The following is a 16115-nucleotide window of genomic DNA, read 5'->3' on the forward strand; positions in this document are numbered from 1 at the left end:
TTCCATGAATTGGAGGCACTTAAAGAATGATTCAGTAGACTAGAGCCAAGACCAAATATTCTAGCTAGAATTAGAGCCTAGATGCTCATGGAAAAAGAAGAGTAAATTGTGAACCCTCTTTCCCTCTTCCCCCTTTCCTACTCGCTGAAGACACAGGAAACCAAAAAACCACCCTCTGAATTGGACTAGCATTCGTGACTGATGGACTATTAAATCTCAAGGTGAGCAGATCATCAGGTGGGATCAGAAAGAAAATCCCCAGCATGTGCATCATTGGTATTTTCACAAATACATTAAATACTTAATATAGGGCTGGCACTGTCAAACGCAGGAGAACAAACTAGAGTGGACACTCATAGGAACAGTTACATTAGAACCTATGTTCTGATGCTAATTTTTTTCTATGTAGTTTACCACACTGCAGCACCAAACAGGGGTGCTGGAACAATTTGTACAGTTGGGGTGCTGAGAGCCATTGAATCATACTGTAAACCCTGTATATGATGGAGACCACTTCAAGCCAGAGTGGTGGAGCAGCATGCCCAGCATCCCTAGTTCCAGCACCTATGTTGGCTACTGACAATCATTTCTCCTCCAGCCAGAAGGGGAGTCCCACATTCAGTCAGAAATATCAAAAGAGATGAGGTACAAGCAGATTAAGGTGGCAGTTGTTATACCAAAGGGGTGAGTAGGTAGCCGCAGGACCAAGGTCACTAATATGGCAAGACATGCACCTAAGAGAACTAAAATTTTGGCAAGCATACTTTTTTGTGACTAGAAAGTTTTAATTAAGACTAGTTCTAAAAATTACATCAGAAGCCTGTTAGAGTAGGAGAGAGCACCAGTACCTACACAGCAAGTGGACGTTTGCTACATTAGGCCTTTCTCAGCTTCCATTGAAGTCGTTGGCAAAACTGTCTTCAATTTCAATGCAATTGTGACCATATCACTGGTGTATTGCAAACAGGAATGTGGTGTTTCAGTTGGAAACTCTTAGCATTCTGGTTGGGCCCTAAGGAAACTTAGCATTCCTTTTTTTGTGTGCTGGCTTTGCAAGTGAGCCAAAGGCCCGAGACTGCCTTGAGGAGCAGGGTATCTCTGTCAGTCATGATAGCAAGCTAGTTGATTATTCATTAATCATACATTAGGTAAAACACAACATTGGGTGCCAAGTGGACTTCAAAAGCATCCCTCTGTTAAAGTTATTTTACCTGCCATTCATTGAATACTTATAACTACAGGCATATTTCCAATTTTAGTTAATTTCAATGCACTTTTATCAGAAGCGAGGATGAGGGTTGTGGTGGAGGGGGCCTCTGTGTTTGGAAAGGGAAAGTAAAAGAGAAGTAGATGAGGTTCCTTCAGGAATGGTCATGAGGGAAGGGAAAAGAGTTCAGGACTGGAAACAAGTCAGCTCACCTTCACTCTCTCAGCAGAGCAGTGAGGACATGAATGTTCCCAGTATTGCTAGGATTAATGTAGTTTGCATAGGAGACTGAAGTTCAGGAGATTAGTAATGGGGTACAGAGCCTCATTCAAATTTGCCCCAGAATGGTAGCGACTCAAAGCTGTCACCCATCCAATTACTATTTGGTGGAATGTGACAGAAGGTGATAGTCTCATACCCATGCCTAATGGACAGCTGCCCATATCACAGAAACCACCATAATAATTGGCTCCAGTCTGAGCAGTCTTATTAAAGAGACCAAGGAGACTGAGTGACACAGTTCAGATTTCATGCCTATCTTTCATTTGTAGAAGTGGTTCCACTAGAACCAGGATTCGAGTGCTAAGTAGCACTTGCACTTCCATTGCTTTTGCTGCAACCGCTCTGGGACAGAAACATTCACTTCTGGACCTCTAGAACATTTCATCAACAATAAGTTCATTTGTTTAAAAAAAAAGAACAACCTTATGTGAAATGGGTCATTGGCAAACCCAACTCCTTTGAAGAATTAGTACCAGCTGTAGGGTCAATGGAACTTAATGGCAAGTGAATGATCCTTTTTAAAAATAAGATTCAAAGACTTGAACAGACGTGAATCCTTTCTGTTGTTTAATTTACCAACCTGGGGATATAGCCTGCAATATGAATAGTGAAAATGACAGCCCAAGAAGTGAAAAAATAATTGATGGCTTGCCCCCTCTGACACCTCGTTTTCCTTCTAGTAGCCAATCAAGGCGAAAACAAAAGGGAGATCAGTATTATGGCTATAAGATGCTGAATAACTCCTAATAATGACCATGCTTGTTGGCATAATTGTTCATGTTGATTTGTAACTTGTGTTGCCAACTCTCATGATTTTGTTATGAATCTAATTATTGTTTTCCTTAAAGCCCCAGCTCCTGGAGTTCAGTGGATATGTGACGATTTCAGCCTTCCTTCTTAAGGAAAAAGTAAGTTTCTAGCCCTTGTGGCTGTGGAGAAGCTTCAAAATGTGACAAACACCCCAATGGCTCAAAAAGCAGAAGGCAAATGAAAAGAGCATCAAATCTATTCATTGTACATAATCTCATGATTTTCAAGCCAATCATATGATTTTTCGTGAGCCTGACTCAGGATTTTTGAACATTTGGGGTTGGCTGTAGTCACACCCAGAAAGCTCCTGTGTGTCTTGTTGAAGTCAATGGGACTCAATGGCACTCAGCAACTTGTTGAAGTCGATGGCACTCAGCAACACACAGAACCTGGCCCTTAAGCAGCCCAACGACTTTTCCTGGTTTCTGCACCTTGGCTGCTTAAGAACGTCACATAAACCCAGCCAGCGTGCCGCACCATTATTCAAATGGAAGAGCGATGGTCTTAAGTAATTTTCAGCCATTTTTTGTTTTGCTGTATTTCTAATTATGCTTAATTTAAAAAAGACTTGTGTATGTTTCCAGTCATGTGGTGGCTGATCCAGCTCCCCTTGAAGTCAGCAGCAAAACTCTTTCTGAGATTAATGAGACTGGGCTCTTCACACTGTATCTACACTAAGGGATGATAGGTTCCAGCACAACATTTGGGCAACACCTGCAGGCTGAATCAATTCCTGTGAATATTTTAAATGGGTGTCACCATGAGGAATTGATCCCATAATTCATGGTGCCTTTATTACCTCTTGCAGGCTGTCCACACCCAGTTTCCAAACTGGTTTCAGGGAAGCAACATGTCTTGTTACTGACTACAAAGCAAGGCTATTTGCAGAACTAGGAGGAGGTTGGGGCCTGAGGTGGACGGCATCAGCTTTGAAAGTCTATACAATATACATATTTTTAAAACACAGAACTGGAAAAAATATACAATGACAGAAGGGCCCCTCTGCACATTCTGGTCATCAGTATGTTGTACAGGAACAAAAGTAGCCTCATTTTAAATATGTTGGACAGCTTTGCTTTAGAAAACTCTAACCCTGAAATAACTACTACTACTTGGGATGAACCTTTAACATGTACTACCACAGACAGAATTTCAGAGGAACTAATGTGAACTGCATTTTTTGGTGGGGAGAGGGAGGAGAGAGGTACTGGAGATTCCCAGATTCTTAGATAAATTAGCTGCCACTGGAAGACAACCATGTACTCTGAATAAATTGGACCTGAGTAACATTAGAGGTGCTTTTAGGGCTTAATGAAATGAGCTGCCACTGGGATCTGTCTTCTCAAGAGAAGTTTGTAAATTACCTTTGACCCTACCCATATTTTTTAAACTTAAAAATTCATTTTTGAAGCATTTTAAAAAGTCCTGGGTTGAAATCCTGACCCTATTGAAGTCAATGGGAGTTTTACGATTAACTTCAATAGGGCCTGGATTTCATCTTGATGTAAGAGATACTTACAGCACTGGGCCCAATCGCCCACTCCTGTGGAAAAATCAACTGGAAACTCAGCTAAGCTCACCTCAGAGTTTCCCTCTCATTTTCTCTTGAGGGGAGTGGATTTCTAATCTCAGGGTGGAGAATGTGACATGGGGACCTCTGGGCACCGTGCTCTGTCGGAAAGCAGGCTGAAATCCTATATATCCTGGAATTGTAAGCACTCTTTTCCCTAGTACTCCTCACATTCCCCTCTCCCACCAGCTAAGAGAACTCTCTAGCTGACCATTGGCCTGTCCCCTTCCATGGGGGACCAGGAGGCATGAAGTGAGCATTAGTTCTGTGTAAGCCAGTATTAGCTATCGAGATTTCTCCTCTGCTGTGCTCAGAAACAAAAATATCTCAAACAGGAGCTGCTCCTCTGGCTCCACCTTTTGCTAGACATGTGAACCCCAACACCACAGTTCCTTTGAGGGGCTTCTGCAGAGTGGACAAGCACACCGCTGAGCCCCTCTTCCCAATTCTGGTGACATGTGCTCCTTTTACCAAAGCAAGTGGAGCAGATCAGCTAGGCCTATGTACTGAAGAAGGAAGGGTAAAGACCAAGGAGTTTTAAACAGGAACTTATTTGCAACTCCACAAATGTAGAGGCCTGAGCCTGCAAGATTGTGAGGACTTCACCTTTCCCTTGAGGGGTTAAGCACCCTTCCTATCCACGGATTTCAATAGCCTGAAACAAACTTTGCTTTGACTTTTCAGAATTCAATTAATGTTTTTAACCCAAAACATTGCTTGAGATCTTAATTGAGTACGGGCCTCATCTCCAATTGGCCTTCAGGGCCCACAACACCTCTCAGAATTGGGCCCAAATAGATGTACAGCTCTAAAATACAGATAAATGTATTTACAAGTAAACTAAGGGCCTACCACAGAAAAATCTGAGTTTGTGGCTAGCTGTTGCTTGTGCAACAGCCTGTAGTGTCATCAACACCAGTAACAGGAGCTGTATTTCTCAAGAGGGCTTATAGACCTGATCTGTTCCTGTGGGAGAAATACAGATCCCTGAACACAGATCTTTGCAGGTAAGTCAAAGAGGAATTATTTTCAAATATGTTTTTATATTGTATTTGTTTGAAAATTTACATCTACCAAAGTACATAGGATCTTTGACAATTCACTGTAGTTAGTAGAAATGCAGTTCAGTTTACCTTGAAAGGAAAGCAGGGTAGGATTTTCAAACCACCCCATCAATTTAGGAACACAAGGCGCAGTGACTTTCAATGGGATTTTGCTCACAAATCACTTAGGCACTTTTGAAAAGCCAACCCATAGTCACTTTGGCCCAGATCCCCAAAGATAGTTAGGAGCCTAATTCCCATTGATTTCAATGGCAGTGCGACAGGTCCATTGATTTTAATGGGAGTTAGGCTGCTAAATATCTTAGAGGATCTGGGCCTTTGTCGCTTTATAGACCAAATACTCCCATGTTTCCCAAGGACACAATTTTATAGGGATACATTGACTTTTCTTCTTAATCTCAAATCAGCTACAGAGAGCTGCTTTATCAGTAATACCTAGTACTATTTATGTCTGAGCAAGTGGCTAGTCCCTATTTGTTCATACTACACTGATTAGTATTAATGCAAGATCAGCTCTTTCTGGAAGGTATTTTTTAAAATCAGATGACATGAGTGACAGGAGCTGTCAAACAATTTAATTTTTAGAGCAAAAGTCACTTATCTTTCATCCTGGTTCGACTGGAGGTGGCAAACAGTTTCCCTTCTCCACAACTCACTTTCCCTCTATGGCTTTTCATGAACACTGCCAAATTACTCCACCTCCTGATGGATTACTAGGGCCATATTCTACCATTAGCTACACTAGTGCGACCTCCAATGTAGTCAAAATGGGGATTGCCTAGGTATATCTAATAGCAGAATTTAGGCTCCAGGCAGCAGAAAATCTGCTAAGGATGTTGTGGTGGTACAAATGTCCTGCAAATGTCCTCTATGGAATGCAGGGCTTGCAAGCAGCCAAAACAGCCCTCCAACCTAGGTGAGAGGAGAAAAAACAGTGTGTCACTAAAGCAGCCAGGGAAATGTGCTAATTCAGTATATCCCCAGTATAGCTTCTACCTGTAGGACACTCATGGAGCTCTCAGAGGAATGTAAATATCACCTCTGGGGAAGGTGTCAGTCCTCCATTCCCCAGAATGCAGCAGCACTCAATAAATCAATTATGTGGAAGGTGTCAGGGAGGATAGATCTGGTCTTGTCTGTCTAAACTAGACTGTAAACTCTAGGATATTAAACTGTCTTTTAGGTTTCTACAGCACCATGCACATTAGTGGAGGTAAATAAGTAATAACTTGTAACAAAACAACAATGCTCATTCATATGAACAAACCAACATAAAAAGTCAGTGGGGTGTTGTTACTGCTCAGTTATATTAGCCTCACTACTATATTAGTCTCACTAAGATGGTATTGTGACTAACATACAAGGCATGCAATTTAGCATGTAAACAGTTATGAAGTACAACAGCCCAACTGTATGTGCTATTTTAAAAGCAAGAAATATGTAATAACAAAATATAAAGATCTACCAGGCTTAGGGATTTCGGCTACTTGAGTTCATCTTCTGACTTTGTCATCAGCAAACCCTTCAATAAAATTATATCCTTTTCTAAAATTTGCATTGTATAAGTATGGCTTATTTTAATAAAACTGTACTAAAGCTAGAAAAAACCCACAGACTGTTCTCGGTCACACCAAGAGATACTGACAACATCATGGTAGCATGAGCAAAGCTCACATGATTTGTGATACTATTAAAATAAGAAGGAGATACAGTCTTATTTACCATTGCAGTTCATCATCATCAATATAACTATTTCCTGTAGACAGTTAATTTTAGTTCCACTGTTAGGGCCATCAGATTGATTAAATTGCCATAGAAGTTATTTTAGGTCTTCCACCATGAAATATCTTTCTTGCTAGTTGGCAATGGGAGTTTTTCTATATTAATTCTCTTCATATGCAAAGACAATTTTTAAATTATATTGTAATGATTATGACAAACATACACAAAGGGAAATCACAATAGCAGTTACACTATTATGTTGTTCACTTCCTCTTATTGCAACCAAACCCTTAAAGTATTTTGGGAAAAAAACCATCTGCACATATTATGGGTTTTTTGAGTGCAAGCCTCACTGATGACTGAATCGTCATAAAATGGCATTGCTTCCCTGTATGTGATGTTGGTGTGTGCATGTGGGTCCTCAAAAGGGCTGTCTGACCAGAGTACAAGACTACAGTTTATTTACTCGTACAGCTGATTTGAATGAAAACAGGGGCAAGCCCTGGTCTGTGGGAGAAGCCTTGCTGTGGTTGCACTGGAAAATTAATTTAAACATATGGGGAGGTCTGAAACAGGGAGATGTTCATGGATTACAAAACGGTAATGTTTTTCTATTGTAGAATTAAAAATATTGGCTATAATGAAATGATCAAAATGTTGCTTTTTCTTTTTCTTTGTGAATTATTACCTTATTATATTAAAGCCTGTTTTTTTACTAGTTTATTGAGATCTTTACTTGTAACATACAAATCTTGCTTACTAATAACCATACAAGTATTTTGCCACCTAACTTATAACTTGATAGCTTTTAAAGAAGATTTAACATTACCTCACCAACTGACACAGCTTTAAGTAAATGTACAGTGTAAATTTCAGTTTATAGTTGCATGAAATTAAGTGTTGATTTTTTTTCTTTGTTTACTTCCAGGACACTCTTGTCAATTTATCCAGCTTGATTTGATAGTTATTGGGCTAACCCCAAAGCATTTTGTGCACAATATAAACATCAAGGCCCCAGTCTCTTGAAGTGCTAACCACCCTAAACTCCCCCTGACTTCATAAATTGTTAGCGCCATTTTAATAAGATCTTTGATTAACCATGCCTCCGCTTATTAAGTCACCAAGCTTTGTTTCCTTTATCTCTTTACTCATTTTAAAAACATTAACATGCTAAAACTGCTGAACTTTAGAAAATGTGGGGTACTTGTGGCACCTTTGAGACTAACAAATATATTTGGGCATAAGCTTTTGTGGGCTAAAACCCACTTCATCGGATGCATGCAGTGGAAAATACAGTAGGAAGATATATATACACAGAGAAAATGTGTTACTCTCATCACTCTTCGGCACTGTAAACATATTGAGGGCATCAGATGATTCAATGTTTGAGGCAGAAAGAACTCTGTCCTTCCCTCTTTTGTGTGGATTATTGCATATCTTGCAAACTCAGCTGGTGACCTGTATGTCTGATAGATTTAAGATTAGGGGTGTTGCATGCCAGTACCAACACAGCAGAAGACAGAAGTCACAGGATCTAATGTACATAAGTGCTTGCAGGATAGAGGCTTTAAGACTGTGATCTCCTTGTAGCAGAGCCCATGCTTTTCTATGTTTGAAGAGTGCTCACCACAAAAGGTCCTTCCTTGATCTGAAGTTGCTGGATCTCATTATGGTACAAGTAATAAATAGTACAAATCTAACTGGATCTTTAAAAACAGGATATTCATAGTCGAGGCTGAATTATGTTGTTACATGGGCCTGTTTAGGTACTGCAGAGATCTTAGCACGCTAGGTGATAGCCACCAAGAATATTGCAATTATATTGTCTGGGCACTAGAGGGTGAATGGAGGATGAAATAACAGCCTTACCTCAGTTTCCAAGTGAAAAGGTCACACTATAAACTAAGTTTGTGAGGATTCTCTTCACCATTTACATGGAAAGAATCTTTAACTGCACTTGTACATGATAACAGCTATTGAGCTAGAGATATACAGAAATGCACACCCCCCATGTTAAGTTAGAATGTAGGTCTATTAGAATGCAGCATTTCAGTTTTTAAAAAATAGCCTTTTAAAATATTCTTGTAAATTGGCAGTTTTGTGGATAATTTATGTGAACAAGTTAAAAGCCCTGAAAAAATAGGATTTGTTACGGAAACTACAGTGCAAGCATGCTACTTTACAAATAGTGCGACTGTTACAGAAGGATGAACTCTAGTTCAGCATCCCCAGTTCTCCATGCTATCACGATATTGCCCTCTATAGAGAATAGCTAGAGAAACATGTTTATTTATATATGCCTGCTCATTTTAGATCAGTGGCATTCTAAATGAAAGAGCATAGCATTTGATTAAAGAATGCCTTTTACCAATATTCTTTAGTCTCTCAGTCAAACTTTGCCATATCAAAGCTTTTGTTATATTATCTTCTTTATGAGACACAAAGTAGAATTTTGCAACATTGTTTCTTTATATACTACAATACAGTCTACTCATAAATATGGCATACCAATTATACATAGCGTTGTCAGAAATCCTATGTCTATCTAAATACCCTTGAGCTATGGAACACTGGATATGTTTGGAGTATTTTACTATGGTGAAGCATAAATTATTTTAATATGCCCAAAAGAAGGCACCTTCATATTTGTTTAATCTACTTAGACTTGACTTTTACAAAAAGTCCTAAAAACCACGATAGGTGCATTTGAAATATGTAGACAAATAAAAGTATGCCAAAGAAAAATGCAAGAAGAAAGTTGTGCATTATGATAACACCCACTAATGACTTATGGAAGTTATTGAATTTTGCAAATTAGCATGCAAATGACCAAACAACAAAAACAAGAATGATGCACAAATAAGATGGAGCTTGCTGCAACAATTTAATTTTATGATATACTGTAGTCTATTCTGTAAAAATAAAGAAGACTGAGCAATGTGAAATTCCCTATATTTAAATCTTGGAAGCACAAATTATAAAGTGTGCAGACCCGAACTGTGTAGACTAGCAAAATGTTACTTTGTATAGAAATGACATTTCCATTATTAAACACAAAAATTGTTATAACCCTAACGCACTTTCTGCAATGCATAAATGAATAAACAAATATTCGGTTTCAAGGTAACTGGTCAAAATATCTCTATTGTTGTAATTATTCACCTGACCATAAAGGACCTGCACTTCAAATGAAGCTGAATGGTTTGTGCTTTAGACCATTGGAGCTGAACGCTGAGCAGTACTACTGTAACTGCTAGAACAGAGAATTTTTTTAAAAAAGACAATATTTAAGAAAATGGACAGTACATTTATGCTACAATAAAAAACCCTATGGTTAAATTCTGCTCTCATGTCTATGAGGGCAGATTTTTGCCTCTAATTTCTAAGTCTTGCTTCCTTCGTATTGCATGTTAATTTTTGCCTGATCTTTTTTATAAACAATTTATATCCCCTACAATTCTGTATAATGAAACATAGTGCTACCTTATAACAGTGGAAAGCGTCAGAAACAAAAATCTCAATTATTCAAGTATGCCTACCAAAACCAAACCTCTAAAAAGGCACTTTGGAAGATAACAAAAATGTTTTGGAAAAAAGCTTAGAATGTATGTAGTTCTTCAAAAACCGGAATGGAAATATTTTCATGTACATATTTTACAGCTCTGGTTTAACTAAACAGTCAAGATTCCAAGAAAACAAAAAGGGCTGCGTATGAAAATATTCTGAGGAAGACAATTGTTTATATTTTATAAACACAGCTTAAATGTGATTCTGGCAGTGAGAAACTGGCTAATTTTTTTAATAGCAAATATAGAAGGGTTTTTCCAACTTAATCTCTCCTTTGCCAAAAATAAAGAAATCTGCAAGCTTCTTTCTTCTCTTGCCATATAGCAGATCTCTTCTTGGATTTCACACCATCAACCATATCCTATCCAGGATCTTGAACAGTATACATTAGTTCTTTTGAAGGATTAATCTGGACTGTCCTAGACATAAAAAAGAAGCTGCATAATGCATTCCTACACTGAATTCTAGCTTGTACTGTGAACGCAGTTAAAAAACAAACAAAACAACACCCAAACCTTGTAATATATGAAAATAATGAATACAGCATATATTGAGTTACTGTGAGGCATATGTAAAAGGACAAGATCATTTTGTACAAAACCTCAATTTATTTAAGAGAAATTAAAAATATGGTATTTAATATATATAAATTTCTATTCCTCTATAAATATAGATGATCTTGTGATAATGAAAGAAATAAATGAATACCAAATTCAAATACCATTGCATTTCAGGATATGGTAGTCAGAGATAACATTTATGAACCTAAATACAGACGCTTGTTATATAAAAACTTTTAAAAAATACAATCAGGAGAGAGAAGCATTCTGTTTTTTTCATACAGAGGACTAAATATTAAAATGCATCTGTGAAGAGTTACATTTGATGTGTCTTGTTTAAACCTCTTAAAAAAAACAGGAGCATACATTTTTTAAAGATAGCAGACATATTGCACACATGCTTCACAGTATGCAACGTAATTATGGTACTAGAAAGGACATCAGAGTTTCCTTAAAGTTTCATATCCCATCAGATTATTTTGTTTCTTGGTTGTTGTTGTTGTTGTTTTTTTAATAGTGGAATAAATCATCCCTCCCTCACAATTTGTACATAATGGAGCATTTTAATACAGGAGCATTTTAATGTTTTCAATATTTCCAGATTGAAAAGTCAATTTATAGATTTAATAAAAAAGCTGAATACTGCATGTCATTCCAACTAATCTCTTTTTACTGAGCTCATATTTTCTGACCCTGTTTATATTGAGCAGTCTATTAATCTAAGTAAATATCAAGTACCTCAACACAACCTTCCAGGTCGTTCTCCCTCAACAGTTTCATTGACAGAAGAAACAATGTTATATCACACACAACCTGACCCATCAACGAAGCAGATAGCCAAGAAACTGAGCACACACAAATTAACATTTATAACTATCCTCAGTCTTCCTTCCCTCCACACACTGTGAAACTTTTGGGACAGCAACAGCCAATAACCCCATTTCTGATGAAAGGTTAGCCAGATCAATCACCTCTTGGGTTTCCATTAGAAAAAGAAATAAGTTTATTAAACAGGTTAAAAGGAAAGGTTGCTATCTATGCTCTCTTATCTCTCTTAAGCCATCAAACATACTATAGGTGCGGCTGATATTAGACCTCCACTCCTGACCACTGACAAAACAAACACATGGTACAGTTAAATTTAAAAAAACAGAAGGCAGTCCGTCCCCCCACCCAGTGCTAAGTGTTGACAGGTTTAGTCTGCTGCTCTGCTCTGATCAGACACCTCTGCGCAGGGCTCAGGAGATTGTTCCCTCAATGGTTGGGTAGCTGGGATAAGATCTCCTTGGGTATATATGGCAAGGACTAGACATGTCTGGTATTGGGCAGCAAGGGTCAGACCATCTTCCCTTCCACCATCTATGGCGGAGCTCACAGAAGTGAGGTAAAGCCGCTTGCTCCCCCCATCCCCTCAGGATGCAGGCAGCAAGACTCCTCCATTATGCATCAGGTATATGGGGCAGGGATCAAGTCAGGTGTCTGTGCCCCTCCCCATTCCCACCCATCTTGTAGGCTGGCTGGGATCAGGACCCAGCCTGTGTCAGGAGGAACCTTAGGGAGTTACAGCAACCTCAATCCAGGCCATGCTGTTCGTGCAACTGAACTCCAAGCAAAACCATTACAAAACCTGTGCTGGGATGAAAGGAGTGGGTTTGTTTTAGTTGCTTTTATTTTTCCATCCTGTACTAAAATGAAAAATAAAATCCAAAGCCAATTAAAAACCGTGGGGAACATCTGCAAATGAGTTAAAATGTCCTAAAAATAAAAAAGGTGAGAGATCTTTGTAATTTACAAATACAAATATACTTACAAATCTTACACAGGCTATTTACAACCCTCTCCCCCAACCACACATAATGTTCAGTCCCAACAGGAGGCAAAGCCTGTCCCATCTTAGGAGTTTCCCCACCTGCCTCGTTATTCTCACTTCCCTGCAGGCTGGAGAAACGGCTAGCAGTCTGAAAAGTTTGCCAAGAGTGGATGTGCAGCAGCCTCTCCCCCCTTCCCTGATTGCGACTGTGGGCACACAATGGAGTTTGGTCCCTCACCTGCCCTCTCTGGTTGGGATGGTGGGTGTCCTTCGGCCTAGCTGAGCTGGGTTTCACACTGTGGTTTCCCCTTGCTTGCTGTTGGTGAGCCTGGTATAGAACTTCCTCCAGGAATTGAGTGTTTTCCCCGACCAGATCCAGAAGCCCGAGGTGATACCCACAATTAAGGTCATGAGATATTTGATCATGAAGACAGTAAAGTCAGGGCTCATGGGTGGATGGTGGTAGCTGTTGTGGTTATTGGGGCAGGGGATGGCATAGCTCTTACAGCTCTGGGCGACCCAGCTGCTTTCCCACTGTTCCCTAAAGGCTTGCTCATAAAAATAGCAGGCGATGACTATGGTGGCAGGCACCGTGTAGAGGACACTGAAGACCCCTATCCTCACCATCAGCTTCTCCAGCTTCTCTGTCTTGGTGCCATCGTGCTTCATGATGGTCCTGATCCTGAAGAGGGAGACGAAGCCGGCCAGCAGGAAGGAGGTGCCGATGAACAGGTAGACGAACAAAGGGGCCAGCACGAAGCCCCGCAGGGCATCCACGTTGTTGATGCCCACGAAGCAGACGCCGCTGAGCACGTCGCCGTCCACCTGCCCCAGGGCCAGGATGGTGATGGTCTTGATGGCGGGCACGGCCCAGGCAGCCAGGTGGAAGTACTGCGAGTTGGCCTCGATGGCCTCGTGGCCCCACTTCATGCCGGCAGCCAGGAACCACGTGAGGGAGAGGATGACCCACCAGATGGAGCTGGCCATGCCGAAGAAGTAGAGCATCATGAAGAGGATGGTGCAGCCCTCCCGCTTGGTGCCCTGCGCCACCGTGCGGGCGCCGTCCTCGGCGAAGCGCTCGTTGCAGACCACCCGCTCCTCCAGCAGGAAGCCGGCGATGTAGGCCACGGCCACGGCGGTGTAGCAGCCGGACAGGAAGATGATGGGCCGCTCCGGGTAGCTGAAGCGCTTCATGTCCACCAGGTAGGTGAGCACGGTGAAGAGGGTGGAGGCGCAGCACAGCACCGACCAGATGCCGATCCAGGTGCGGGAGAAGCGCAGCTCCTCGGGCCCGAAGTACATGAGCCCGTAGAGGCGGCCGGGCTCGCAGGGGGCGCCGCAGTCCTTCTCCCCGAGGAAGCGGTAGTTGAGGTAGGCGGGCACCTTGAGCGCCCGCGGGCAGGCGAAGCGGCCGCCCCGCTCGCCGCCCGCCGGCCCCGCGCCGCGCTGCTGGGGGTGGCTGGTCCAGAGCTCGGGCAGCAGCGAGGGCGTGGGGGTGCCGCGCTCGGAGGTGTTCTGCCCCACGCACAGCTCGCCGGCGCCGTGCACCGGGAACTTCTCGCAGCGCAGCGTGTCGGGCCACTGGAAGCCGAACTTGTTCATGAGCGCCTCGCAGCCCAGGCGCGCCCGCTCGCACAGGGAGCGGCAGGGCGGCAGCGCCTGCTCCAGCACCGTGCACACGGGCGCGTACATGGAGCACAGGAAGAACTTGAGCTCGGCCGAGCACTGCACCTTGACGAGCGGGTAGAACTGGTGCACCTCCAGCCCGGCGTCCTCCTGGTTGGTGTGGCCCAGCAGGTTGGGCATGATGGTCTGGTTGTAGGCGATGTCGGTGCACAGCGGGATGGAGATGGGCTGGCAGTAGCCGTGGTCCGGGATGGAGATGCCCCGCTCGCCGTTGTACTGCTGGGGCTGGCCCCGGGCGGGCAGCACCGGAGCCTCCGCCCACAGCAGCAGCAGGAGCCCGAGACACCAGCCGGGGCGGCTGCCGCTGCCGCTCCGCTTCCTGCCGCCCGCCGCCGTCTCCCCGCCGCGAACTTCCCGGCCGTGCCCGGACGCCCCCGGGGGTGCCCGCTGCTCAGCCATACTTCGCCGGCCCCTGCCTCGGCGCCGCTGCCGCCCCAGCCGGGCTCCCGCCGCCGCCTGCTGCCTCTGCTGCGCCCGCATCAAACTTGAGACTCATGAAGGGGGGCAGGGCGGCGGGAGGGGGACACCCCGAAACTGCCCCGCTCCCGGCCCCGCCAGCGCTCCTCACTGCCCCGCAGAGCCGAGTGGCGAGAGGCGGCGCGCGGCTCCCCGCGCCAGCTCCAGCCTCCGCCGCCGCCGCCGCCTGACCATTTGTGTCAATCCCTCAAGTGCGCTCCCCCTCGCCTCTCTCCCTCGGACCGGTTTCCAGGCGCCCCGCAGTCTGCCGTTCGCCAGAAGGGAGGAGCCTTGAAACCGACGCCTGAGTTGCCTACGGAAGGGACCGTCTCTCAACATCTCACTCAGCTGCCAGGCGCAGAAGGAGGTTGGGTCGCCCAAGCGCCGCTTTTCAGCTTGTCCAAGGCACAAAGGGAGCAGAGGCGGGGGCTCGCTGTTTGGGGGGGGGGGATCACTGTGAAGGAGGCCAGGCTTGATGGGTTTTGCTTTAAAGGAAAAAAAGAGGAAGGCTTGGGAGGAGAATAGCCCCATATGCTGTGAGAGCATAATGAATAGAATAGGGCAGACAATTGCTTTTCATTTTTATGGTTAAAAACTCTGCAGTTCACACTAATGAAAGAGGGTGAGTCAAGGCTAGGATCAGAACAGATGTTTCTAAGTTAAAGTTTAGTGTTTGCAATTTAGGAAACACATTTGTTCCATAGTTTTACAATAAAAACTTAAAGATTGTAACCTGATGCAAGAGATTCTTTGGATTCTGGTAAATATAATAGTGCTAAGCTCGCATTGTCTTAACACTTTGAAAACTTTAAATTGACACACTATGCCAGTGAAGTACATAAGTAAAACTCTAAATGTCATTTGTAAACCAAATAATCTCTTCCTAGCAACACACACCAAACAAACCCCCAAACCCTAAAACAGCCATTTTGTGTGGAACCCTCAAAAATATGAAGCCTCAACTTCCTCTCTGGTATGAGTTCATAGATGTCAGAGATTAATTTGACCACTGTCTTCAGAAAGTGATGAGAAAAACATCAGCCTGCAACACAGAAACTTTGAAATATGCTTTAAAACTATCCATTTGCTGTTTTAACAGATCTGTCAAAGGGGAAGGCTGGACCTACCAAGTTTTGTTATAATAGGCATTTGTGTTGTCCCTCTTCTCTGCTTGCCTGTTCTCTCCTTGTGAAGATTTGTGCATGTTGTGATACCCTGCATCTTCAAAGGAATGGAAAAACAGACAAAAAACCAACACCAAAAAAGCAGGATGGAAAGACAGTTTGTGCCAGCAGAGCTAAGAGTAGCTCTCTCCTGAAAAGTTAGGATTTTAGGAATGTTACAGACATTTTTTAGAAAGAATTGATAGATTCCCCATAAT

General features: G+C 42.8%; 1 protein-coding gene across 1 annotated transcript; it reads right to left on the reverse strand.

The window, feature by feature from the left end:
• Window positions 1-5441: 5441 nt before the first annotated feature.
• FZD1 (frizzled class receptor 1) lies at window positions 5442-15146 on the reverse strand. The gene is made up of 2 exons (XM_077808130.1): window positions 12831-15146; window positions 5442-5845 (listed from the first exon to the last, which is right to left on the reverse strand). The coding sequence occupies exon 1, from the start codon at window positions 14756-14758 to the stop codon at window positions 12884-12886; it is 1875 nt and encodes a 624-aa protein (XP_077664256.1). The 5' UTR covers window positions 14759-15146; the 3' UTR covers window positions 5442-5845; window positions 12831-12883.
• Between the last annotated feature and the right edge of the window lie 969 nt (window positions 15147-16115).

Source organism: Eretmochelys imbricata, chromosome 2 (assembly GCF_965152235.1).
Source record: "Eretmochelys imbricata isolate rEreImb1 chromosome 2, rEreImb1.hap1, whole genome shotgun sequence".
NCBI lineage: Eukaryota > Metazoa > Chordata > Testudines > Cheloniidae > Eretmochelys > Eretmochelys imbricata.